Source organism: Acinonyx jubatus, chromosome X (assembly GCF_027475565.1).
Source record: "Acinonyx jubatus isolate Ajub_Pintada_27869175 chromosome X, VMU_Ajub_asm_v1.0, whole genome shotgun sequence".
Taxonomy (NCBI): Eukaryota; Metazoa; Chordata; class Mammalia; order Carnivora; family Felidae; genus Acinonyx; species Acinonyx jubatus.
In genome coordinates, this window is record NC_069389.1 from 92,529,230 (window position 1) to 92,557,025 (window position 27,796).

At 39.6% G+C, this 27,796-nt stretch overlaps 1 protein-coding gene across 1 annotated transcript; it reads left to right on the forward strand.

Annotated features, from left to right (window-relative positions):
* Window positions 1-2,056: 2,056 nt before the first annotated feature.
* On the forward strand, window positions 2,057-27,002 carry SLC6A14 (solute carrier family 6 member 14). The gene is made up of 14 exons (XM_015062861.3): window positions 2,057-2,220; window positions 3,189-3,354; window positions 6,892-7,023; window positions 8,605-8,766; window positions 9,791-9,929; window positions 11,391-11,523; window positions 13,656-13,796; window positions 17,778-18,006; window positions 19,399-19,524; window positions 20,714-20,832; window positions 21,262-21,361; window positions 21,614-21,723; window positions 24,111-24,278; window positions 25,247-27,002. Exons 1-14 carry the CDS (start codon window positions 2,173-2,175, stop codon window positions 25,391-25,393), a joined length of 1,920 nt encoding a protein of 639 aa, XP_014918347.2. The 5' UTR covers window positions 2,057-2,172; the 3' UTR covers window positions 25,394-27,002.
* The last annotated feature ends 794 nt before the right edge of the window (window positions 27,003-27,796 follow it).

Below are 27,796 nucleotides of genomic sequence, written 5' to 3' on the forward strand. Positions count from 1 at the left end.
GGACACACAAGCTTAACAGTCTGGGGCGGTGGATGGCAAGAGATGCACGACAACGGAAACATTTCCCCCAAACAAACAAACAAAAAACAAACGATACATTCTCCAAAATACCTTCTGTTTTATTTTTGTAATGTTTGTTTTATTTATTTGTGTGTGTGTGTGTGTGTGTGAGAGAGAGAGAGAGAGAGAGAGAGAGAGAGCACGAGTGGGGGAGGGGCAGAGAGAGAGGGACACACAGAATCCGAAGCAGGTTCCAGGCTCTGAGCTGGCAGCACAGAGCCCGAAGCGGGGCTCAAACTCACGAACTGTGAGATCATGACCTGAGACGAGGTCAGACACTTAACCGACTGAGCCACCCAGGCGCCCCTAAAATACTTTATTTTATTTTATTTTATTGTAATGTTTATTTTTGAGAGAGAGAGAGAGAGCGAGTGGGGGACGGACAGAGAGAGATCGAGACAGAATCTGAGCCACCCAGTCGCCCCCCCCCTTTTTTTTAAATACCTTCTATTTTAAAGTTTATGCCTTGATGCTCTAAACTGTCGTTAGAAGCTCCTCTACTGCATAAGAGGCAGGGAGAATTGGGGGCTACTTCCTCTGCATCCTCCCCTACTCCTGCCTCGATATCCCCATAATGTATCTATCCTTAAGACTCCTATTCTTCTCTTCCCACAGTCGCCATCTGTTTCATTGTCCCTTGCTGGGTGCCTTTAATTTCTATGAGATGTTGATCGTTTGGGAAATGCTATTAGATTTGCCTTTCAGTTCATCCTTTTACAGAGAGGGTTATATGTCCCTTTTCCTCTCCTCTCTTCTATATGTGAGACGGGAGAATAATCCCTTCATTTTAGCCTTTAGGTCACACCTAGTAGCGTGCGTATAATAGGTAGTATATAATACTAATAGGTGTGCATACACGCGCGTGCACGCGCGCACACACACACACACACACCAGCCTGTGCCATGTTCAAGACAAAGTCAGGTGGAATTCATTGATGGCTTCTCATTACTACCTTCTCGCTTCCCTCGTGAGCTTTCCTCTGCTTTACCTGCCCAGATTCCTCAGGGTATATTTCTGCTGCAAATGGGAAATTCATGTCGGTCAACGGAGGACAAAGAACAAAGGAGCCGCACACACCGTACAGAATCTGACCGTCTGCTGGTTCCTCTGAGGGCACCGATTCACACTGTTCCATGCAACTGCCACCATCTTGTAACCCGAGTCCGATGAAATAACTCTGCGCGTGGCACCTCGTCATCACTTTTCCTCCCTGGCCAAGCTGGGATGCTTCCTCATAGTTTACTTTCTAAGGCCCTACTCTTGCAGAGTGGAGTCCTTTGTTGGGGCTAGAATTTCCCAGAAACCTGCTCGATAATTTGTTTTTGTTTGGCCTCTCTGAAATACTACACAAAGCCATCCCTGTAAAGGGCAACGCTGTCCCGAAGGCTGAGAAAGGTCCCCGAGACTTCGGCTCCAGGTTGCTCTTTTCAGGCAGAGCCAGCTGAGTAATCTTATCTCAGGTGGCTGCTTTTCAAGGTGCCCAATTCAGGAGTCTTTGCCTCCGGGAGCAGCGTTTGCCCCAGGAGATCAAGTGCTTTCTAGTGAGGGGAAAACTTTGAGAAATCCCAGGGCCCAGGACGATATGGTCTGTTCAGAAGAATCTTGGGGAACAGAATGGGCCCCCAGACGGTGTCCTTCTTCCCCTTCTCTACCCCCACCCCCGCACGCCAGTGGAGATCAGCATGTGGCATCGGGACAGAGACCAGACTAAGAGAGGAGGCTAGGAGGAAGCAGGGAACCCGGGAAAGGAGGTGAGATTGCGAAGAAGGCACCTGCTGGGCTCTGAGTCAAAGGCTGTCAGTCACTTGGGCTCAGACTGCTCCCTGCTCCGCCGCTCGCTCACAGCCCAGCCCTTTCCCCGGGCCAGGGCAGGGGATTGCTACACGCCAGCTTACCTGGGGAAAAACCAGAGCCTCACTTTGGTCCCTTCCGGTAATTGACACGACAGGGCGCCCTGAAAGGGGAGGGGAGAGCTCCCTCCATAAATGGTCCCACCCCTGGGCAAGGTGGCTCGCTCAGGCAGGTAGCAACGGGGGAGTGTGCACCTGTCAGCAGTCAAGCTCAGCCGCACTGCGAGACGAGGTGGAGCGAGCAGAGGGAGTGAGTCAACCATGGACAAGTTGAAGTGCCCGAGCTTCTTCAAGTGCAGAGGGAAGGAGGTAGGAGTCTGGAAGCGGCGGGAGGTGTGGGGGGCCGGGGAAGGAAAAACTTCAGGGGAAGCAGTCCCTGTATTTGCCGTCTGTGGCTGTTCCTTATTCTCCACGTTTCTCTTCACCTGCCTTCAAGTGTGCCTGAGATGTCCCCATAGAGTACGGGAAAAATAGAACAGGTCTTACTGGGGTCGCCAGAAGACTTAGGATCACCTCAACCTGTGCTTTGGGCACGCCCACAGAATCCCGTTTTCTGTCCCTCTCTGGACTGTGTCCATACGCTGGAGGGAAATGAGGAAATGCACTGTCCTTATCTGACCTGAGGAAACTTCTATACCCTAGAGCAGCTAACAGGTTGGGAGACTTTGTCTAGGAATATTATACTGGGGCTTTCAGAAAAGCACTGATTTTACTCTCCAAGACAAGGAGACAAGTTAAGCTTCCCTTAACTCCAAACATCCCAAACTATCAGCTCATGGGAAAGAGAGTCTGTAAATTCTTTTCGTTTGTCTGTTTTAGTGGAAGCTAAATTGCATCCTTCTTCTCAAAGATCCCATACAATCTCCAGGGTGTTCATTTTACCTAATTCATCTTTAAGCCTTTTGTATTTGAAACCTTATTGATTCGTCCACCTTCTTTTGCCCTTCATGCTGGGTACCCGTGTAACCTTTCCATCAACATTTGGATGATCTTACCCCCAAAAGGAGTAAACATCTCCACCTAAAGAGGTTGTTTTGGTTTTTTTTTTTTCATTTTAAGAGGTGAATGTTGTAAAGTAAAAACAGCCATTAGCAGAAATGTCCTCAACCTTTGAAAAGTGTTTCCCTCGGCTGTGGCTTTCTGGGTTCATCCTCTGTCTGTCTGTCTGTCTGTCTGTCTTTGAGTGTGTGTGTGTGTGTGTGTGTGTGTGTGTAATTATGCTTCTGTGGACTTTTAATAGCATAAAGACAAACTCTTGATATCGTCTCTTCTACCAGAAAGTGACAGCTTCATCTGAGAATTTCCATGTTGGTGAAAATGATGAGAATCAGGACCGTGGTAACTGGTCCAAAAAATCGGATTATCTTCTATCTATGGTTGGATATGCAGTGGGCCTGGGAAATGTGTGGAGATTCCCCTATTTGACCTACAACAATGGCGGAGGTATTTCTCACCCCCACCCCCAACTTCTTTCCCTTCTAGTTTAAATGGGGTGCTGTGTGGCCTCTGAGGCTATTTTGAGAACTGAGGAAAGGCAGGTGATAGTTTGAGTTAGTGGGAAGATGGGGAGTAAGCATACTTCATTCATCATCAGACTACGAGTTGCTAGCTCAAGTTGGGCAGGTGGCAACTTCTGAGTTTCTGATTTAAATTTGTTTGGCTTAATGTAAGGCTGAATCTAGACGAAAGATGGGGAATTCTCATTCTAAAGCGAAGTTCAAATACACTGTTTGCTTGAATAGCGTAAGGCATTCCATTCTGGAAACACGAGTGTGGAAGGAGTTGATTAAAAAATAAAGGTTTAGTATTTTAAGCTGCAATATTCAGTTACATGTATTCCAGACTGGATGGGCCATGTAGAAGACCCTTCCAAAATGCAATGAGAATTTAGTTCAAGACCAGATGTTCAATTTCTGCCAAATGATACTGTTTATACCTATAGATCATTAGGGAAGACTCAATTAGAACCAAGAGAATAAAATAACTCTGAGGTGACACACAGAGGGAAACAAAATGAATTGCACAATTCTCTAGTAATGTCGAAACAACTTTTCACTTACACCATATTTTATTTACTTGTAATTACAGGTTCTATTAGAAGTGTAGAGGTTCCATGCCCTTAGATTTCATAATTGGGAACCAGTGAAACTGTGCCACTATAATTATTTTTCTTGGTATAATAGGATTTTGTGTGGTGATGTTTCAATCTCATATTCCTTGTTAATTGGTTGCATTAGAACATTCATATGGGCCTTTGGAGCCTCAAGAAGCAAGGTCTGTTTATCAAACACTTCAAGTGTTGGTGGCATAAACTCCCCTCTCTGGAGCCTACGTTGTTTAGTCCTGGGCTTGGTCTAAGTTTGAACTTGAAAATGAGTTAGGAATACAATCATTTTGGCGTCTAAGTCCCCAGGTCACATGTAGTGAAGAGCGTGCAGACTCCCGTCTAGCCTCTGGTGTTCAGGTTCAGATTATCCCTAGGTTCAGAAAATCCCTGTGACTTGATATCATATATAAACCCAGTAGTTGCCATGCATTTCCAGGAACTACGTTAAACAAGGTCAAATAGAGAGTTTTAAACGTAGGCCCCCAAATGCTATTAGTGTATATGCTATCATCTTTGCCCTCATTTCCTCCAAATATTAACATATCACATCAGCTCTCAGTTTTTAAAGATCGTATCATTTGGGTAACGGGGATCTAGGCTCTTTCGACTGCTTTTTTGCTCTTCTGTCCAAGGGTAGGAGAGGAACAGGAAATTCAGATTTGTCAAGTATTAATGATCAGAGTTTTAAATATGGTCAGGTTTGGAAAACCATTGCTAAAATCTCGACTCATTGTTATCTGTAGATTCTTCTTACCAGTTTATGAAAAAGAGGTATCATATGACCGTAGGGTCTAGGTCAGCAGCATTAACAATTTGTGGCCACTGTATTTTATTCATAATTTACCAGTTGTGGTTGTTATTAATAAAAAAAATAATATAATAAGTAAAAAGCTATATATACCACTGAGGAAAATAATCCTTTTTTTTTTTGAAAAAAATATAATGGGCTAGTAAAATTTACCTTATTATTGTATTTGGACAGGGATATTTTGTATTACTTCTCTTTATATTTATCATTGGAGGGACTTAAACTTCTATTAGTCATAGTAATGATGCCATGTGCATTGCAACATCTATAAAAACATATTTGTCTCTATGTTCTAGTGACTAGTGACTTGTACATAACAAGTATTTTATTGTCTCATTATTTTTAATAGAATAAATTTTGAGGGTTGGGAAAATGTAATCCCCAGGTATGATGTTACAATATCGTAATATGAAAGATACATGAGGAAAACAGTGTAACATGGGTGCATGAAACGTACATAATTGAAAAACCCATTTTTTTATTCACTGATCCCCATGTTTTCTTATTAAACTTTGTTAAGACTTCTAGAGTGCTTGATCAATAAATTTAATACTTTGTCCCTGCTTCAGCCTACAATCTGGCAAACGTTCAAATGAGCAACATTATGCCCCAAGTGTGGGCAGAAAAAAAGTAAAATAATAAAAGTTTTATTTTATTTATTTAAATGTTTTTTTTTTAATGTTTATTTTTGAGACAGAGAGACAGAGCATGGACGGGGGAGGGTCAGAGAGAGAGGGAGACACAGAATCCGAAGCAGGCTCCAGGCTCTGAGCTGTCAGCACAGAGCCCGACGCGGGGCTCGAACTCACGGACCACGAGATCATGACCCGAGCCGAAGTCGGCCGCTCAAGCGACTGAGCCACCCAGGCGCCCCTAAAATAATAAAAGTTTTAACTTACAGTGCCAAAAGGGATCTGGATACTCTAACGGTAGGAGATTTAGTCTGTATAAAATAAAAAAGTTGGGGCTTCTGGGTGGCTCAGTCGGTTGAACATCCAACTTTGGCTCAGTTCATGATCCCACAGTTTGTCTGTTCGAGCCTCACGTTGGGCTCCGTGCTGACAGTTCTGAGCCTGCTTCTGATCCTCTGTCCCCCTCTCTCTGGCCCTCCCCTGCTCATTCTCTCTCTCTCTCTCTCTCTCTCTCTCCCCCTCGAAAATGAATGAACATTAAAAGAAATAAGAATAAAATAGAAAAGTTAACTATGAGTAGACCTCAAACCTTCAGAATCTTTTACCAAAAACAGGACATTTCTTATTGAGGAAAGACTCTTACGACTCTTTGGGGAATAATATCCTTAGTTGCAAACACTTCTGCTCTAAAACACATTCAGCATTTGCACCCGAAGTCTTAAAAAAAAATAGATTACTTATTTAGAAAGGACAAAGGAAGGAAACTAACTTTGAACATCTACGATGTGTGTGCCATCTTGCCAAGTGTTTTCACATAGGCTCTGTAACCGAACCCTTGCCACATACTGATGAGTTACTCTTGTCCTCCCCATATATGAGGAACCCAAGGTCCAGAGGTTAGGTAAATTGCCCCAGGTCTCATAACTAGCACATGGTGGAGTCAGGGTATAAACCAAGGTGTATCTGGCTCCAAAGCCTGTGATCATTCACCTCCTCTGGATCGCTTCTTATAGGCTATAGTTTTTTATTTTTATTTATTTTTATTTTTAGAGATAGAGAGAGAGAGCAAGCTGGGGGGGGGGGAGGGGCAGAGGGGCTCGATCCCCAGCAGTGACATCATGACCTGAGCAGAAATCAAGAAGTGTGGATGCTCAACCCCCTGAGCCACCCAGGCGCCCCTTTAGGCTATTGTTTTTAACGACCCCAGCAGCGTCTTTAGGTAACACTGGACTCCCATTTCGCAGATGAGGACGTCAAGGTTTAGAGCATCAACTACTCTCTCACAGAGAGTAGTAAATCTGGGGACTAAACCCCGTCAGGACCGATACAGGACCCACTGTATCAGAATGCTTTCAGAGTGTTATGTTGGTTGTCAAACGGTCATCAAGGTTTCGTGACATAATGGCGCTTTGGTTCTATTTTGCATGTTTCAGGTGCCTTCTTGATACCTTATGCGATCATGCTCGCGCTGGCTGGTTTACCCTTGTTCTTTCTGGAGTGTTCACTGGGACAATTTGCTAGCTTAGGTCCAGTTTCAGTTTGGAGGATTCTTCCATTGTTTCAAGGTTGGTATCACAACGTTTTCCCTATGGTGCTTATTGGCCTATTTGGCGTATAGAGCTGTCCCCACTATGTGGCGTTAAAATGTTTCCAATTTGGACATGGGAAAGGCAAAAGAGGCAGCTGTTTTTTTTTTTCCTCTGAACGTTTGCCAGCATAGAATTTACAGGCCAAATGTTAATTTGGAGTTCTGTTTCTCTCAGGCTGATGGTATGGAAGGGATGGGGGGGGGGTGGGTGGGGGGGGATGCTAGAGGGTGTTTAAGGGTGTCATTATTCTCCTATTTTCACCTTTTAAATTCCTCTGGCACACAATTGTAGTCGTGTTGCGCATTAACTTCCCGGGAAGTTTTTCAAAGTGCCTTGATTGTCATTAAACATCAAACAGCCCTCCTGCCTGAAGATTAGTTTCAACGGCTGCAAACTATTTGCAAAAGCCTCAATGCAGCATCAAAAATAAATTGATAGTGAGGTGCGTAGAACAGTTGTGCTGGAATATTGAGGAAGCCACCGCAGAAGCTAGCCTTGAGCGTTCGAGTTCTATTCAATGTTGCACTGCAGTTTGACACCGGAGAGTTCAAGAAACTTCGGAAGTTGAAATTCAGATGGGTACAGAGTTGTTGGATGTTCTTTACATGTACTTGGAGAAATCCTGTGCACTCGTTTGGAGGCTTTGTCTTCCACTTATTAAAATACTGGTTTATAGATGAAGTAAGTAGAGCCATAACTAGTGTTTGTTGGTTGGTTTTGAATGTTTATTTATTTATTTATTTTTGAGAGAAAGAGAATGAGCAGGGGAGGGGTGGAGAGACAGGGAGACAGAATCCCAAGCAGGCTCCACGCTGTCAGCCCAGAGCCCAATGTGGGGCTTGAACCCACGAACCGTGAGACCATGACCTGAGCTGAAATCAACAGTCAGACACTTAACCCAGCCACCCAGGCGCCTCTGTTTGTTTTTAGGAATAGGACCCACGGTGACAAGAATTTTCTGACTGAGTAAGAGAGTAATGGCCATGGGTGATTGCTCATGTGAACTTGATGGATGAATAGAGGTTTTCTGCCCTTGATCTTAGTACCATTTTCTAATTAACTGAAAAACCGGTCTGAGAAAGCCAATCACCAACATAATTTTAAATTTGAGAAGAAAGCTATTTAGACAGTAGTTAGACTGCCTCCCCCCTCCTGCTCAAAACAAGGAAAGGCAAAGAAAATGTCTGAACCAGACTTCTCATTTTAAAATAGATTTGGGGAGGGGCGCCTGGGTGGCTCAGTTGGTTGACTGTCTGACTTCAGCTCAGGTCATGATCTCACGGTCTGTGAGTTCGAGTCCCGCATTGGGCTCTGTGCTGACAGCTCAGAGGCTGGAGCCTGTTTCAGATTCTGTGTCTCCCCCTCTCTCTAACCCTCCCCCTGTTCATGCTCTGTCTCTCTCTGTCTCTCAAAAATGAATAAACGTTAAAAAAAGTTTTAAATAAAATAAAATAACATAAATAAAATAGATTTGGGGAAATTGAGATGCAGTTTTCTTAATGAATTAGCAAAAGAAATTTCACTTTTTAAAAAAATTTTAATTGTTCTCTTTTCCAGGTGTGGGAATTACGATGGTCCTGATTTCCATTTTTGTGACAATCTATTACAATGTCATAATTGCCTATAGTCTTTTCTACATGTTTGCTTCTTTTCAAAGTGAGTTACCATGGAAAAATTGTTCGGTTTGGGCAGATGATAACTGTAGCAGGTCGCCTATAGGTAAGCTACATTTATTTTTTAAAAAATTTGTGAACTGAGCATTGTTCTTCTATATTTTCTAATAAGCTTAAAGGGTTACATTATTTTCTAACCAATTTAGGTGCAATTAAAAGTGAGCCATGGGTTATTGATGAAAGCAGAATAAAGCCTGGATAACTTGAAAATTGATTAGTGCAATCCATTCATTTCTGAGGGCAGCCAGTAAAAACTAAGCCATCATTTGGAGTAGGCAGGAGAGAAGGAAGAAAATGGGAAAGTGGTAGAGAAAAGCTCTATCCATGATAGTACTATAGTGAAGCCTTGGATTGCGAGTAACTTGTCCTGCGGGCATTCCACAAGACGAGCAAACATTTCCCATAAGTTTTAACTTGATAAACGAGCGACGTCTTGCCATATGAGTTGTACGTGCCACCAAGTGTCACGTGATCACAACTGAGCCAACGGTTCTCGAAATTCACTTTGATATACGAGTGCTTGGGATTACAAGCATGTTTCCGGAACGAGTGCTGCTGGCAAACCAAGATTTGTATTGTGTTTCAGCAGCTGGAGAATGTCCGTTGTCTCCATCATACGTTGCTGGTCTTTGGGATCACGTGATACTGAGACTGTAGGCTATTACTACTGGGATTGCCTATGTCTATCAAAGAATAAAGTGATAAAGCTTTCATGCTTCTTAGCCATTTAAAGGTATCACTTATCTATATAGGTTCAATAAGTCCACATCCTAAAAATTCCTTAGAGCACTAAATCCCATCTGAAATGATTGTTACTTTATCGCGGTTATTACTATAAACACAATCCTAGTAAGGGGGCGGGCATTTTCATACTCACCCCAAGCTCAGTATTAGAGAAGACTTAAGATGCTGAGCACTCAGGGTTTATTCCATTTGTAAGATTTCTCCTCTGCCCTCACCAAGTAACAATCTAAACAGTTTATTTTACCATTCATACTTTTTTTTCCAGGAAAATACTTTTCTAAAACTAAGTACGTGTCTCTGTGTGTGCTCTTCTTTGTAATTTTTAGTTACTCATTGTAATGTGAGTACAACGATGGGGGACATCATCCGAGTAAATAAAAGCTGGTTAAGCACCCACAATTTGACCTGCATCAATGGAAGTGAGGCTTATCAGCCAGGACAGCTTCCCAGTGAACAATATTGGAAGTAAGTATGTTAGACGATCTACTTTTTTTTTTTCCAGTGTTGATTTATTTTGAGAGAGAGAGAGAGAGTGAGCATGAGCAGGGGAGGGGCGGAGAGAGAGGGAGAGAGAATCCCAAGCAGGCTCTGTGCTGCCAGCTCAGAGCCCGACGCGGGGCTTGAACTTGCAAACCGTGAGACGGTGACCTGAGCCAAAACCAAGGGCCAGACGCTTAACCGACGGGGTCACCCAGGTGCCCCAGATGATCTGCTTCTTAAACAGAGGTGACGTAAAATTTTTCTAAATAACAGTAAAATAGTGATCAGCTCTTTCCTTACCTCATGTTAGTAGGACAAAAAGGGGAATCGGAACAAATTATGCTGCATTTGACTCAAATGCTTACCCAGCCTGTGTGAGTAGCAGTAACCTGCAAAATCAGCTCATAGTCAATAAATGGTCATTTAAAAATTCCTTATTAAATGAGCAGAATACTGTCAGCAGTGGTTTATTCATTGCTTTTTAGGTCTAAGTTAGGGCATTGCTTTGAAGAAAAAAATACTCACATTTTGGACTACAATGAGCAAATTCTAATAATAAACAGCTGGGTGATGAGTAATATTTGGAGTAAAATTGCTATTTATTTAAGGCTGAAATTCTTCATTGCCTATTTTACTTATAATTGTCATTACATGGTAAAAATAGATATGTGAGATTATATATATTATTATATATATGTTATGTATATATTATAGAGGTATATATATATATATATATTTACTTGTATTAATTGTAAATGATCTCTTCTTACTCTCCTTACTTCTACCTACCTTTGACCCTTACCAAACTTCCTTGAATAACGCTGTAATGAGTTCTTCCTCACCGATGTGCTAATGCTCTGTGGCCCTTTTAAAATTTGGATCTTAAAATGTTCCCAAACATAAAGCGAAGAATTAAAATCCCAGATCCACGCAAGTCTCTAACAGAAATCATTGAATGTTACAGAAAGCCTTTGAAAAAGGCATACCAATGGGGACCAGTCTAGGTTTGATGCTAACTAAAAGCGTGATGAATAATCGAATATAATTTTCGGGGTTTTCTTCATCATTTTACTTGGAGAAAAAATACGGTGGCGAATGAAAGAAATAACCTGATGTAAGGTTATTATTATTATTATTATTATTATTATTTTTTTTTTACATAAAGGAGCTTTGAAATACGAGGGGGGAAACCATAGCTACAGGAACTAGTAGATGTTTTATTCGAGGGTTTGGAACTCTGCACTGGCCACGGTTAATGCTCACATGCATAGCCTAGCTTTTCATTGAACGACGTTTGCCCCTCTTTACGATGGTATCAATAAAAACGTCCCATGACGTTGATGTATTGAGATAGATGGAACATCCTCCTGGATGACGGATGTTGCAGAATTCGATGTAGTAGGACCTGCGATTCTGTGTTCATAAGAAGGACTTGTGTGCTTTCAGCAAAGTGGCGCTCCAGCGGTCAAGTGGAATGGATGAGACTGGGGTAATTGTGTGGTATTTAGCACTTTGTCTTCTTCTGGCTTGGCTCATAGTCGGAGCAGCGCTATTTAAAGGAATCAAGTCTTCTGGCAAGGTAATTCGGAAAACACATTAGATAGTGATGTAGCTCTTTTCCAACTTCGTTGAAGTTCAGTGGCAAGCATAATCAAATGCATGGTTTTTTCTATAACGGGAACAATTCAAATGCGTGAAAAGCTTTCTAAGGAGGCGGCCTGGCTGTAAGAAAATACATAAGATCCCCGCTATTGGTATAAATAAAACGAGCAAAAACTAGTACTAGAGTTTGACAATGACAGCTGACCCTTGAGCAAGTCTGGGGTGGGGGGCGCCAACACCCCCACCCCGTGCAGTTGAAAATCCTACTATTGTTGACCAGAAGCCTTACTGATAGCATAGCCAATTAACACCTATTTTTGTACATTATGTATATATTTTTAATGTTCATTTATTTTTGAGAGAGAGAGAGAAAGAGAGAGAGAGAGAGAGACAGAGCGTGAGCGGGGGAGGGGCAGACAGAGGGGGACACAGCATCTGAAACAGGCTCCAGGCTCTGAGCTGTCAGCACAGAGCCCGACGCGGGGCTCGAACTCACCAACGGCAAGATCATGACCTGAGCTGAAGTTCGACACTTCACCGACTGAGCCACCGGGGCGCCCTGTTACATATACTATATACTGTATTCTTACAATAAAGTAAGCTAGAGAAAAGAAAATGTTATTAAGAAAATTGCAAGAGAAAAATACATTCACGGTACTGGATTTATCGAAAACAATCCTCATATAAGTGGACCCGTGCAGTTCAAACCTGTGTTGTTCAAGGGTCAGCTGTACCCAGAAGCTGGACCCTGCTAGTCAAGACAGCATTCTGAGGCTTGGGCATATATTTTTAAATTGTCTGTCCTATTATATAAATAAGCATCTTGAATGGAATTATGTATTGCAGTGTTGGGTTTGGAAAAGTCTAGATCCTTGTTATATAGCATTAGCGTCAGGAATCCTTCAGTTGGAGAGAGAGAGAAAAAAATCAAAGACGCAGTTGTTCTACAGCTTCCCCAGAACGACTCAGAACCCTCTTTTTGTCCTCTTCTGAAAAACCATTAGTATTGTCCCTCTGTATGGTTTTATGTTTTAAACTTTCAGAGAGCATCTTGGCAATTTCCGGGAACAACGTGAAATTTTCTCCATGAACAGTTGTGCAGCACCCAGAGAAGTGAATATTTGTGTTTGTAACTGCTAGGCCGAAATCTCCTAAAGATGGAGGACAGGCATAACTGTGGACTCTCTCTATGAATTCCCGGTAGAATATCTAGCACATTCAGTTAACGTAAAATTATAATGAGATGCTACTAGATCACACAAGTACTGTGCCCCTCAGAAAGTCCGTGGAAACCTTCGAAAATAATGTTTCAGTTGCACATTTTTGAAACCTGTGGCTCCTTTTTGACGTTAATATTGAAATAATCCCTGAAAGGCCATTTGCCTAGGCAGTTAATTGTTATTGGTCTCTGGCTGGCTTTAAATCGTCTCCTTGGGCCTGTTGTCAAACATAGGACATCTATGGATCAAAGAAATCATCTGCATTGATGAAAAGCCAGCCTCAGAGGCAATCTGCTCATCTGGAACCATGTGTTATCTAGGCTACGAGCAGCGCACTTGTATCTGTGCTATCAAATCTCTTAATGGCAGCTTTAAGGATAATAATATCAAGGGCTCGGTATTCGCTCTAATCAGCCTTCATGAGATTTGTCCATCTCGTGGGAGATTATGTTCCTTCTCCTTGGGGAGTGAATATATACAAACCATCGCAGGGTTTAAGACCATTTCCCTTCCCATCTCAATGTAGTAATTTACCAAGAAGCAATACTCTGTCTCCTCAGACATTTAAAAAGACATATATATTTAGGAAAGCAGTCTATCTAGATTCCAAGTTGCTACTGCTGAGGTCTCGTGTATTCACAACGTGAACCCAGGAAATATTGCTTCATACATCGGAGTGTTTTGAAAATGGATCATTTGAGAGCGGGGAGAACAGAAAGACCAAACGATGGCAACTTTGGTAGGGGTGTCACCAGATTCATTAGTAACTTATGAAGTCTTTGATACTGTATTGTGCTGATCTCGACTGGCTAATAACTTTGTTTGCATACAATTCAATGCCACGGCTCAAAAATCTAACTTCTTAACCTCTGGTTGTTTTTCTTGGTAGGTGGTATATTTCACAGCGATTTTTCCCTATGTCGTCCTACTCATCCTGTTAATCCGAGGTGCGACTCTGGAGGGTGCGTCGAAAGGCATTTCGTACTATATTGGAGCACAGTCAAACTTTACCAAACTTCGGGAAGCTGAGGTAAGCCTCCATTTGGATTTCAAATTATCCGAGGACGTAAACCTTAAAAGCAAACACTGAGCAGGAGTGTCATAATGCCTACAAGTTGCCGAGTAGGACCGTGAGACCGTGAGACTTCTCGGATGCACTAGATTTCAAGATTACAGCCGCGAGTTTAATGGTCTAATGTGCATTTTAATTGTCTTCCAAGTGAATATCCCCAAATTAAAATCAAAGTGCACCTAATGGATTATGCTGTTACAACACAAACTTGAAGTGAATGAAGCATTCCATAAACAAGACTGTGATAAACCTAACCATGTGCCATGAATGTGAATTGGGTGAACCCTCTTTTAGCTCTCGTCCATTGCCAGATAGCAGTTTGCTATTTTCTAAATACTTCCAATCTGGATATTTAATTATTTGCTGTAGAATCTTTCTGGTAATCCAGTCAAATTGATCAGTTTTTAGTCATGGAAATCTATGTATCCTTTGCCTTTTTCGAAAATTGAGATGTCAGTCTCTGGCCTTTGGTTTCCTGTGCCCAAATAATTTTCCCTCAATAATTAACCACAACAGCCTTACGTTCTTTTAGAATTATGAACTTTTATTGTTTTAGTCTTGGAGATGTAGCTTGATGTGTCCGCAGGCCATTTGTTTGTTTCTTCATTTATCTTGAGTCTCACGTCTTTTAACCTTGTTTGTTAATATCTTCCCAACTAAAGGGACATTTTTGATGATGAATAAGAAACAAATAAAATGGAAGTTGGTACTCATCATCTTCTCTCTGTTAGGTTGTTAGACAAGATAAAATATTAATTAATGCGCTTTCAAAATGGTAAACTGCTATCTAAATATCGGCAATGATTTTAATCACTGCTGTTAGGTTACATTGTACTATTATAGATGGCAACATTTTCCCTAAGAAGTGGACCCTCCATTTTCCTTAAACTTCATAACTTTGAGCACAGATAAAAAGCCCCTTTGATATTCTTTAAGAGATGTTTACAAGCCTGAAAAATGTATGTGATTATTTCATATTGGTCTGTGTTTCATTGTCTCTATTACCTTTAAAATATCAGACCTAAACCTAAAGCTCCTTGTGAAACATACAATTGAACCCCCCTTCTTCCCCACCCCACCCCCCCCCCCCCCCGTACAAACAGTACCTTCACTCTTTCTTTGGGTTTGCTGGTAATGAGAATTATTTCTTAGATTTTTTTTTATTTCTCATAATCTGTATTCTGAGCCTGGGATCACAAATATATATATATTTTCCTTTTCTTTGGCTATCTGAACTCTGTTACAGTCTTTAGGAGAGCAGAGGACCAAACACATTCATAGCTAGAAGACTCTTCTGGTCTTCAGTGATGATTTTGCTAACTCCTTCATTTTATAGTGATGAAATTAAAACCCAGAAAGAGTCACATTTAGTTAAGTTTACACAGCCAGCTGGTGCATCTTGAATTAAGGTTTTTGAATCCCAAAATCAATAATTTTGTAGATAGCTATGAGATTGATAGATATGGAGATTATAACTATGTTTGGAATTTTGCTTCACTCTTATTTGCAACCTTAGGTACACATCTAGCATTTTCATAGAACCCAGACCTGCCACACTCATTTCTAAGATCCCCTTAACTCACATATGCATACAAAATGTGTCAAGTAAAAGCAGCTGAGAGATCAACATAACCACGTTGTTCATCTCTTAAAATTTACAGCTGCCTAAGAAATGAGCATTTCATTTCTAATGATTTTGTTAGAATAAGTGAAATAACCATTATCTACCATCTATCTATGTATCTATCTATGTATGTATCTATCTATCATCTATCTATCTTATCCTGTCTATCCATCCATCTATCCATCCGTCCATCCATCCATCCATCCATTTTGCTTTCTACTGGCTTCCTGCCATTACAAAGTAATTATAATATAGATTATTATCTAACATCAAACTCTATTCTGAAGACCTAGTAATATTTTACTCCCTGACAACTTTTATTCCTATTGAAATTGGAAATAGATTACATACTTTTCAAGGGGGGAATTAGAGTTTTTAATTTCCATAAAAGAAACCAAGTATCAATTTATGATTATTTTGCATGATAACAATCATAGCTACCATTGAGCATCCTAATTGCTTTACAGATACTATCTTAGTAAATTCTCACACATCATCCCTAGGACATCAATAGTAATAATTGTATATATTTTGTTCTTTTGATTTATTTTATCATCATCATCTTCATCACCATCTCCATTTTACAGATGAACAAACAGGCTTAAAAACGTTATATAGGGGCGCCTGGGTGGCTCAGTCGGTTGAGCGTCCGACTTTGGCTCAGGTCACGATCTCACAGTTTGTGGGTTCGAGCCCTGCGTCAGGCTCTGTGCTGATGGCTCAGAGCCTGGGCCTGCTTCGGATTCTGTGTCTCCTCCTCTCTCTGCCCCTCCCCTGCTTGTGCTCTCTCTCTCTGTCTCTGTCTCTGTCTCTCAATAATAAATAAACGTTAAAAAAATTAAAAAAAAACATTATATAAAGTGAAGTCAAGGAGAGTGAGAGATATTGTATGTAAACTTCATTCTTCGTGACTACAGGGCTATGCTCTTTGTCACCATATTCTAGTGCCTACCTTTCACTGAGCAGTCCTGTGTTTAGATGGACTAAAAAAACCCCCACTTTTGCCCAAATCTTGGCCGGTCTTATTATTTGAAATCTACACAATTAGGGTTTTTTTTTTTCCTTTGGGTCGTGTTAGATCTACAGAATTTCACTGTTAAAATGGATTCACTTCGATTCACTTCTATGATTAATTATTGTCCTTTAGCAATGATCTAGGAGGGGTACACTGTGAAAGGCAGATTGGTAAAGGGGTAGGATTAGATGACGTGAGGGGGAGGCTGTTAAAGACTTGAGGCCGGCTACATGAGGCTCTAATCAAACAAACACAGGATAAGGGAATTGGTGATCTAAGGGATGCCTTGTTAAGAATTGATATGTTTCTGTTGTCCCCAAATTGATGTGTAGAGTCAGTAGAATTTTCATCAGGATTGCAGCACGGTCTTCCTTAGACCTGGAAAGCCAATAGTAAAGCGTATGTGAAGGAGAAAAAGGCAAAAGAAGAAAGGTGTTTTTGAAGAAGTAAAGAACACCTGTTCTACCAGATATGAAACAATATCATAACGCTGTAGGAATTGAAACAACGTGCTGTTCCATAGTTTCTGGTCACATTCTTTCTGACCAGTTGGGACAGTAGTCTCAGAAATAGATTCATGAACAGGGGCACCTGGGTGGCTCAGTCGGCTAGGCGTCCGACTTCAGCTCAGGTCATGATCTCACAGTCTGTGAGTTCGAGCCCCACGTCGGGCTCTGTCCTGACAGCTCAGAGCCTGCAGCCTGCTTCGGATTCGGTGTCTCCCTCTCTCTCTGCCCCTCCCCCGCTTGCACTCTGTCTCTCTCTCTCTCTCTTTCTCTCTCAAAAATAAACATTAAAAATATGTTTACAAGTGTTCAAAACCATGTACCTTTAACTAAACCATATGAATCTGTCAATATGTTTTCAGTTTTGACTCACAAAATTGAAATTGCATTTGGTTCAAATTGATAATGGAGAAATCTCATACAACACTGAATGAAAAAAAGCAAGTTGTGCAAGTTTCCAAGGCATTAAGAAAACTTTTCTGTAAACTCCGCTAAATGCCGTGTTGTTTGGGTAGACACATTTATCTAGTTAAAAAATATAAAGGAGAACAAGGAAGTCATACACACACAAGTCAGGATAGCAGTTACCACTGGAAGTTGAAGGGTGATGTCAGAAAAGGGTGCTTGGAGGCTTTCGAACACTGGTAACTTTTTCCTTTTTAAGCTGAGCAGTGGGTAGGTGGCGTTTACTTCCTTACTACTCATATTCACTCATTTGTATATATAAACATATTTTACAGAAGTATAACATTTAAAGTGCATGTTTTGAAATACTAAATTGCTTTTTCTTATAGGTTTGGAAAGACGCGGCCACTCAAATATTTTACTCCCTTTCGGTGGCTTGGGGCGGCTTAGTTGCTCTATCATCTTACAATAAGTTCAACAACAACTGCTTCTCAGATGCTATTGTAGTTTGTTTGACAAATTGCCTCACGAGCGTGTTCGCCGGATTTGCTATTTTTTCTATATTGGGACACATGGCTCATATATCGGGAAAGGAGGTCTCTCAAGTTGTAAAATCAGGTATGTAACGCTATATATTAATAACTTTGATTAATTCAGTGCAGCTCATTTAGGAAACACTAATACATTTTATAGCAATTTACTGAAAGCACTCAAGCAGGATTAAGGGCGTTGCATTTTCTTGCTCATTTCATCTTAGGTAATTTGATTGTTTTAATGATGTGGTACTTCTCGGATGATCTCGGAAAACAGGACTATATTAGGGAACAATTGTTTAGGAAGATATTTTTATTGAATTCTGTTTAGTCCTTAACATGAACTACTTATTGTACAATCACAAGTATCAAGCATCATGCGTGCCTTTACCTGCGTTATCTTCATGTATGTGTGTGTATATATACATGTGTGTGTTCATATATATATGACTGTATGAGTGCAAGTACAGTATTGTGTCTGAACTTTTAAGACACATCAGATCTCGTATAGATAGAAACCCAAGTGACTTTGAGTGTCCAGCTTTAAAGGAACCTGATTAATGAACTTCCTAACTTTAAAGCCATTAGCTAGGGATGCTTAATTATCTGGCTGAGATTCTCAGGAAAAGAATTCTAGGGTCCTTAGTAGTAGGAATTCCTCCTTAAATTTTTATTTATGGCTAGCATTTGATGGAGAGACCAATGCAGGAGAATAGAATGTTAGGACTAGAAGGGACCTTATGGATAATCCAATGTCCAGCTCCTCACTTCCAGAGGAGGGACGGATAGTGACACAGTACAGGCTCGCAGCTAATTCTCCTGAATGCAAGGCCAGTCCTCTGGGAGTCTGGAGAAACTCAACATACTTAAAACTAAGTACCACCTACTTGGAAAAAATTCAAAAGCACCTCTAAAATGAATATACATCAAATATGAAATAAGAGTCAGTTTCTAGTTTAGTTACATACAATCTTGCAAGTGTCTGTATACTAATTAAAATGCCGCTACAAATAGTGATTCCGGGTGAACATTTGGAGAGACGGCCGAAGACTAGAAAGGTAGTTCCATAAACATATCTTTCTCGATAGCGTAATTCTTTCAGACTTTCTAGGCTAAGGCGACTTCCTTTAGATTCCTGGAGTGTAAGACCGTCGTTATTCTTCACAAATCTTTAAAAACATGAAATTTGGTTAAACAAAATCGTTGAAATAGTTAAGATTTCTTATGTGAGACATGTGCCGCTTAGAAAATTTTTCTCACTAGCGTAATTCTTGTCACGTGCTCGCGTTATCGCATCGACTGAACAACCAAGTCAAATATTTTTAAAAGTGGAAATGAAATAGTTGTTCAAGAATGTATACCATGGATCGGGTTGCCAAATTAAAACGAAAGTTTTCTAGTATCTTATGTTGAAACTGTCCAAATATGTGAACTCTTTGGCAACTAATTTAAATTCCGTGTCATACATTTTTCTTAGGTTTTGATCTGGCGTTCATTGCTTATCCAGAAGCTCTAGCCCAACTCCCAGGTGGGCCATTTTGGTCCATATTATTTTTCTTCATGCTTTTGACTTTGGGTCTCGACTCTCAGTTTGCATCCATTGGTAAGTAATCCTTCCAGGGTTAACATATCCCTCTTATATTTTACTCATGTTTCCCCTGCTTGAAAATATCCTTTTCCTATCCTTGTTGTCCTCGTCAGCTTTTACTCTTAGAGCCTGCAAATTCTTTTTTAACTTGATTTTAAATACAGAAAAATACAAAGTACTCACGCCGTAGACACCCGAAAGGAACAGGCGTTTAATACTTTATATTTGCTTCAGAAATGAAATTGAAGCTCCCTGTGTTTCTGTCTCGAATACGATTCACATTTCTTCCTTCCTAGCAGCAACTGTCACCACGGATTATGTGTGGCACTCAGTCCATGTTTGTAGACGCTACATATGTATCCATAAATAACACCTAGATAAAATTTTGTCACATAAACGTGAAGTCTCATAGCATACATGTCACCCTGATGGTTGTTTTTTTTTACATGTATTGTGAACCTTTGTTGACACGTGCTCATGTAGATCTAGTTAATTCACAATCTGTCCCCATAATGATGGCCATTTGGATTATTTCCACTTTTAAAACTCACGCACGCTACTGCAGTGATTACTCTGGCACATGGCTCTGCGTACACATGGGGATTTTCCCTAGGGTACACAGCTAGAAATTCTGGAACATTCTTCATCGTATCACTCTTACATACAATATTTTAATACTTAACTCTGTACAGTATAAAGTCTGGCTTTCTCTAGTTGACTTTCAAAGCCCTTGAACATTTTAAACCTGCATCTTAATCCTTTCGGTCATACAACCTTCTATTTTTAGCCAGGATTGTTTCACGAACCCATTTATTTCTTAAACCTGGAAGGCCTTTCTGTCTCCATGGTATTTATTCAAATATTCACTTTATTTAAAAGTTCTAGAATTCTTCCTTCCCCACAACCCTCTTGCAAACTACTTCAGCCCCAGAGATCTGTTACCTTGTAGTTACCACCAACGAAAAGCCTTAAAAAACAGACTAGAACCAACAAATGAAGAGGGCCGCGCTCGGTTTTTTATCAGAACCAACAAGTGGTGACTGCAAAGAGAAAGGACACTATGGATTTTTAAAAGCCGGGAGTAGGACCCAGAGTATATTCTCTTCATATATTTGTAAATGTGATTAATAGAAGTGGAATTCTTGGATTAAAACTATCGGCAAGTGAGTTGACATTAACCCGCCATTTTTCTCCCCTTCTGAAGAAACGATTACAACAACGATCCAAGATTTATTTCCCAAAGTGATGAAGAAAATGAGGGTTCCTATAACTTTGGGTTGCTGCTTGGTGCTGTTTCTCCTTGGTCTCGTCTGTGTGACTCAGGTATACTATAGTATTTTTACACAGACAAATCATTCGTTGGAATGTACTTCATAATCTACATGAGGAAACAAAGGTTTAAGAGGATGTTCCGTGACATGTCTAAGTCTGCCTTGGATCAAGGGTTTCTGAGTTTTAGCCCAGTTTTTTTTCCCCATTATAGCACAATTTCAATGGGCAGTCTATTTTGAAGAGGGGAGGAGACCCAATAATGGACAACTTCCCCAATTACAATGAAGTCACATATCCCTTTTGAGATATTTAAAGCCACATTTGGTCTTTACATTTGAAAATGTTCTTGTTTCACATCTTAGCACAGGTGAAACCAAGGAGCATTTGTGAAAATCAAATGAATAGATTCACTTTAAAGACTTCGTCAGTCATAAAAATAATTAAAATATACTTAGAGGTGATTTGGTATTCTTTTTGTAGGCTGGAATTTACTGGGTTCATCTGATTGACCACTTCTGTGCTGGATGGGGCATTTTGATTGCGGCTATACTGGAAATAATAGGAATCATCTGGATTTACGGTAAACAGTAACTACAGAATTACCTACGCATTTCATTACAGTAATTTAGTTTGGTTCCTTTTCATTATGTTTACCGTAATAGTAGAGTATAATATAACTGGGAAAATTGATAATAAAGCTACTGTAGTTAAAAGCGTATACTCCATTGCTGCGGTATAGGAAAATGTTTAGATAGAAAGATAATTCGGGGCCACAATGATTAAAGGAAGAAAATGTGAGCAAGGGCTGAACGTACTTTTTTTTTTTTTTAAGGTGGGAACAGATTCATTGAAGATATAGAAATGATGATTGGAGCAAAAAAGTGGATATTCTGGCTTTGGTGGAGAGCTTGCTGGTTTGTCATTACACCTCTTCTTCTGATTGTAAGTATTAACATGCCATGAATTTGGTATCAATAATATATATATATTATTATATATATAAATGTTATATATATGTATATAACATTTCTAATATAAACTTGAAGAATAATTCATATCGGAGACAATAAAGCAAACTAATGTCATAAATTAATGGCTTCCAACTTTTGCTTTATGACTGGCACCTGCAAGTGGCCTAAATTAAAACGCCTTTGCAATATTGCTTTTGAGGCTATAGGTTTAAACATTTACCATTTGAGAAAAAGAACAGGCTCCTATAGACTTACAGATCTTACATATTTAAAAATTCTCAATAGAATAAGTAGAAATGGTTCATTTGCCCGTTCCCTAAAAATACGCCGAGTCATCTACAATGTTCCTAACCTCTCTGCTAAGACGCAGGCTCTTGTCTTCAAGGAATGCGATCTAAATATACAAATTGCTAAGAAGCAACACTCAGATTTTAATGCATAATTTTTCTCTGTATGGGAAGGTATTTACGATCTGAAATGGCTAAAAGAAACTCACCGCTGTCAACAGAGGCAATGGTTCATGTTAAATTCAACAATGGGTACTATTTAAGAACCGAGGGAAAGCAAAAGAGATCTTACTGGACAGACACGGCATATAAACAGGAAACCTTTAAAGAACAGTTCAGCGCAGTAAATGACTGATTGACAAAAACATTTCACAGGATGGAGGATTACTGTCTTGGTAGAGATGGGGAGGTGGCAAAAATTCATAAGGGGACATCTGTTGGTTCTCACTGTCTTCATGCATTAAATAATTTGATCCAGAATTTGCTTCACATCTGAAATATTATGTTTGTTTTAGAGGGTGTTAAGATTTATTTATTTACTTACTTACTTATTTATTTACATTTCATAAGGTCAGTTTCAAGTAGCGAGCAGTTTGGGACTGGATGTACTCAATCAAAATATTTCAGACGCCCCATATTCTAGCTAAACGATTTTGACTGTGCTACTAAATATTGTTTTCCTCATTTGACAAGCCTCCATAATCAAATAAGCCCTTTATCAATTTAGAAGACCTCACTATACTTTTTAGCCAGCTAGTTTTCATCGATTACACAGCTTTGACAATGGGATTTAATTTCAAATGCAAAAGTATTAAATATTAAGGGTTATACATTACCATCTATTTTGTATAAAGTCATGTGAGGTCATGGATACTCTCCCGGATCCCTCATCCATTCTCTTGTAGTTATGTAAAAAATTATGGCAATTGGGAAATACATTTAAATTACTTAAATGAATGGAATTAACCTATTTAATTTTAATATTAAACTTGAATAGCTATTTGATAAAGATTCTTACATTCTATTTCTCCACTGGTTTTAGTAAAACAAAGACAGCTAAATCTAGAGAAACTAGGAGGTGACTCTGGCTTTTGTTTATTTAGTTTTGTTTGCTTTACAGATTTCTAAAGAGTTAGATTTAATGTGGCAACATGTCTAGATTTTTTTAAAGATTTTTTTTTTATTTTTCAACGTTTATTTATTTCTGGGACAGAGAGAGACAGAGCATGAACGGGGGAGGGGCAGAGAGAGAGGGAGACACAGAATCGGAAACAGGCTCCAAGCCATCAGCCCAGAGCCTGACGCGGGGCTCGAACTCCCGGACCGCGAGATCGTGACCTGGCTGAAGTCGGACGCTTAACCGACTGCGCCACCCAGGCGCCCCAAAGATTTTTTTTTTTAACTTGACCTCAACTTCAGTCTTTTCACTGTTAAGATTCCGATTTCACTGCTTTGCCCATACATACATTGAGCTTGTTTTTCTCTGCCAGAGAGGCTGGAGGTGACGTGTGCTTTGGTAAATATGTACCAAATGTGTGTGAATGCGTGTGTGTTTCAGGTGTGGCTTAAGGACTGCCCTGTGCAGTGGGAGATAATAGAAACAATTGCTAAGCAAGGGAGCAAAGCCTGTTCACTAAAGGGTACTTTACATTTTCCTATACGCTGGCTAGCTTATGGCACAGAATAAAACCATACTATTATAAATTAAAGTTAAAAGGTCAAGGACAGAAATTTTCAGGTATTATTTTACTTTCAGCCTGATATATTTCCTGAGAATTGAAACACATGTGGCACAAGTATTTATTTGCACCTTTTGCACAGATATGGAGGTGCTCGTTTTGGAAGAATCTATTCAAAGTCAAATGCAAGTTACTTAGATTGGTTCATTTAGAATTATCTTCTGGCTGGTTACTGGGTTATTTTAGTCGCTTGAGTGTATCTTCATTGTAATTGCTTTTGATGGATTATTTCCAAGGAAGGGGATCAAATGCCTCACAGTTGGTGCAACAGAAATCACTAGTGCAATAAAGTCTAATCTTTAGCATTGTTTGCTCATACTTTATTTTCACAGGCAATTTTGATCTGGTCATTGGTGAAATTTCATAGGCCTAATTATGCCAAAATTCCGTACCCTGACTGGGGAGTTGCTCTAGGCTGGTGTATGATTATTTTCTGCATTATTTGGATTCCAATTATGGCCGTCGTAAAAATAATTCAAGCTGAAGGAACTATCTTCCAAGTAAGCACATTTATATTATTTATTCTTTAAATAGAGTACTTATGATCCGCATGAAGATTACTCATACGGTGGTAAGAGGGGATTATGAGCCTTTAGGCTACTTCTACGCCTGATACAATCATCTGACTACTGTGTACATAACATTGCTTTATATTTATATATCTGTGTGTCTTGTACTAGATTATAAGCTCCTTTAGGGAGGAGTCCTATGTTGCTTGCTGCTGTATCCTCAGGCCCTATTAAGAGTGTTCGGCACGTACAAGTTATGCCATTTATACTTGTGCTGAGTTGTCCCTGAAGAGGACACAAGGCAAATGATCTTTTTGCTTTAGATCTACGATCTTCACTTTAAAAGCATTGTCCGGTTATAACGCATGTCCTAATAGCGTGTGCAGACTTGAAAAAACCTGGTAAATGATCTCGCACCCCATCTAGACCCTGAGTGATCCCTCTTGCACGGAGGCCCAGGGGGATGGAGTTGATTATGACATCTCACTAGGACAATGACTGGGACAAACGTCAGGAGTCAGGTTTTAAATAATTTCCCAAGCCCATCCAGATCAATGGTTTGACCCCAGGGTTCTCTTTCTTTGGTTCTCGAAACCTCGAAACCTCGCAGGCAGACACTGGATTAAATCCTCACCTGACTCTCACTCTCAGGGAAGGACAGCAATGTCGGAGAATTCAGTGAAAAGACGTGGAGTAATGGGCTCATACACTTCCTCTTAAAATCATTTGTAGGCTCGGTTATTTTTGTCTTGTAGTCAATGTAATTCTATTAACAACTAGTTAACTTTGAGTATCATTTTTTTTAGCACACTATATTAAGAATTTTGATGATCACTTTTGACTTTTCTGTGGTTCCTAGGTCATTTTGCTTAGCGAGGAAACTTAATATTCTGCAAAGGAAATATGGTTTGATATTTGATATGGTCTAAAACATGCTTTTTTTTTTTTTTTCTTTTCAGCGCATCGTAAGCTGTTGTAGACCAGCTTCTAACTGGGGTCCGTACCTGGAACGACATCGTGGGGAGAGATACAAAGACATGATAGATCCTAAAAAAGAGACTGACCATGAAATACCTACTGTCAGCGACAGTAGAAAACCAGAATGAGATCTAATGTTTTAAACAGATGTGGTCATGTAAAGTGATAACTTTAGAATCAAGGAAAATTTTATTTATTTGTAGGTTAATTGAGTAGAAAAATGTATATACTATGTCCATAATAGTATAAACTTGTTTTCCCATTTAAGCAGGAATGTGATATAATGTGAATCTACTAATACTTAACAATGTGATTATTATATTTCTTTTTAGATCATCTATCTGTATAACACATACGCAGCTGTCTCTATTTCACAATAACACTTTTGTAAATATTACCATAATATTTTTCTAATATGCTGAAGACTTTATTTTGAGCCGGTTATTTAGAAAATTGTTATATTTTCTATTATACAAGTTTTAAAAAATTGTTTGCTATATTTTCTTAGTATACAAGCTTTCTTTTCCATAAAGCTGGGGAAAATAAAATCAGTATATTTAAAAGAAAGTATTAAAGTTGAAGGCCTTATTCAACTATAAATGCTATACATATATGCGGAAAACGGACTGTGTATATGAGCACTGTAGCTTAATACAATGGCTTCGATCAAATCTAAGATCTTATGATTGTAATATATAGTTAAGAGATGAAGCAAAATGTTTGTCTTATTTGAGTAAGTTACTATGTACACGTGGTAACTTATTTACATACTTATAGGAGATAAATCTGTCAAACTTGTCAAGAATGAAGGAAGGCAATTAGAAAGTCCTATGTCCCAGTTTCCTTACAGAAGATAATGAAAACATATCATTGGCAGGTTCATACATCGATTAGGTATTACTGACCACTGGTTTAAACCTCACAGCCTGGGACGATGAACATTGCTGAAATATGCAAGAAACTTTTCAGCTATTCTTAAAGGTTCTTAACTAGGGCTTCAGAGAACATTTAAAACTGACATTATACATAGTATCTTTCTATGTGTATGTGTACATGCATTTTTCTGGGGAGAGAATGTACAGCTTTCAACAGAATACCAAAGGGATCTGTGGTTCAAAAAAGTTTACGAACTGCATCACTATTTCTTCTGGCTTTTTGTTGTTGGCAAGTGAAGAAGGAAAGGAATCATTTTACGCCTTAATTTCGGATACATTTTAAATTCCTTTTCCTCTTCTTTTCTACTGAAGATTAAGGGAGGAAGAGATTAAGGTATTAAATTTAGACTGGTAACTTATTTGGGGGGAAGGGCCAGGAAGTAGGTAAACAGATAGGCTTATGATTGAAAAGTCTCAGGGAGCTATGTACAAATATATAACATAAACTTGTGTTCGGTATTTTAAGGATTTTCTTTGAGGGTAAGTCAAATGCTGTTAGTGAACTTCAACAGGTTAATTCCTCACTTACACTGGATTTTATAAAATATTGGAAATAGATGGCTGATGAGAGTTTAGAAATACTTTTTCTGATTCTTAGTCCACATTACACTACATGCATCCCATCATTATATTTTGGTGCCATTGGAGGCGTCGATTTTTCACCAAATAGAAAAACGCGTGCCATTTTCTATAGGTGAATCTTGCAATTCAGGGAAGCGTTAGGCACATTTCTAAGGAAATGATACCAAATTGGTGGGGGAGAGGGTGATGGGGAGGCAATCCCTTTCAAGAGCTGACTGCAAGGAGTAAAGAGTTTGTGTGACTATCTTGGCAAGTGTATAAAACGAGATCTTAACAGTGCCTGTCAAATTTTAGGGTGCTCCATGACAGCTCCTGTTAACACAGATTCAACAGTGGTGAGGGAGTATCCCATGAATAGAGTTCCATCAGATCCTACTTCCTTTTTGGTTTTAATTTTTTTTTAATGTTTATTTATTTTTGAGAGAGACAGAGTGCGAGCAGGGGTGGGGCAGAGGGAGAGGGACAGAATCCGAAGCAGGCTCCAGGCTCTGAGCTGTCAGCACAGAACCCGACGTGGGGCTTGAACTCACGAACCACAAGGTAATGACCTGAGCTGAAGTCCGAGGCTTAACCAACTGAGCCACCCAGGCGCCCCAAGATCCCATTTTCTTTAGTGCAAAAAGACATTTGCAATATTTTATTGTACACCAAAACTCTTTTTCACACGTGAATGAAATTAAAATCACTATATCTTAACTATATTTTTACTGTAGCTTATTTTTTTTAAAGCAAACCTTTGGAACTGTTATTCTCTATTGTGCTTTCATTCCTTGCCCAGTACACCATTTATATATTTTATATAAATATATAATAAACATTTATACATATTAAATAACATATTTACATATATATAATATATATATATATAGATGTATACATACATAAAACATGTAATCAATTCTTTAAATGTCAGTAAAAGCGAATTTATAGATGTCTGGATTTTGTACCTGACTTGGCAACCCCTCCCCTTCTAAACAACAATTCATTTGGTATGAATACATATAATCAAATGAA

Bases quoted from the DNA above. Each gene is read 5' to 3' on its own strand.
- SLC6A14 (XM_015062861.3), top strand. From the start codon at position 2,173: ATGGACAAGTTGAAGTGCCCGAGCTTCTTCAAGTGCAGAGGGAAGGAG. The intron at 18,007-19,398 runs GTATGTAACGCT...CATTTTTCTTAG, and splicing joins CTCTCAAGTTGTAAAATCAG to GTTTTGATCTGGCGTTCATT. The intron at 21,724-24,110 runs GTAAGTATTAAC...TTATTTTCACAG, and splicing joins TTACACCTCTTCTTCTGATT to GCAATTTTGATCTGGTCATT.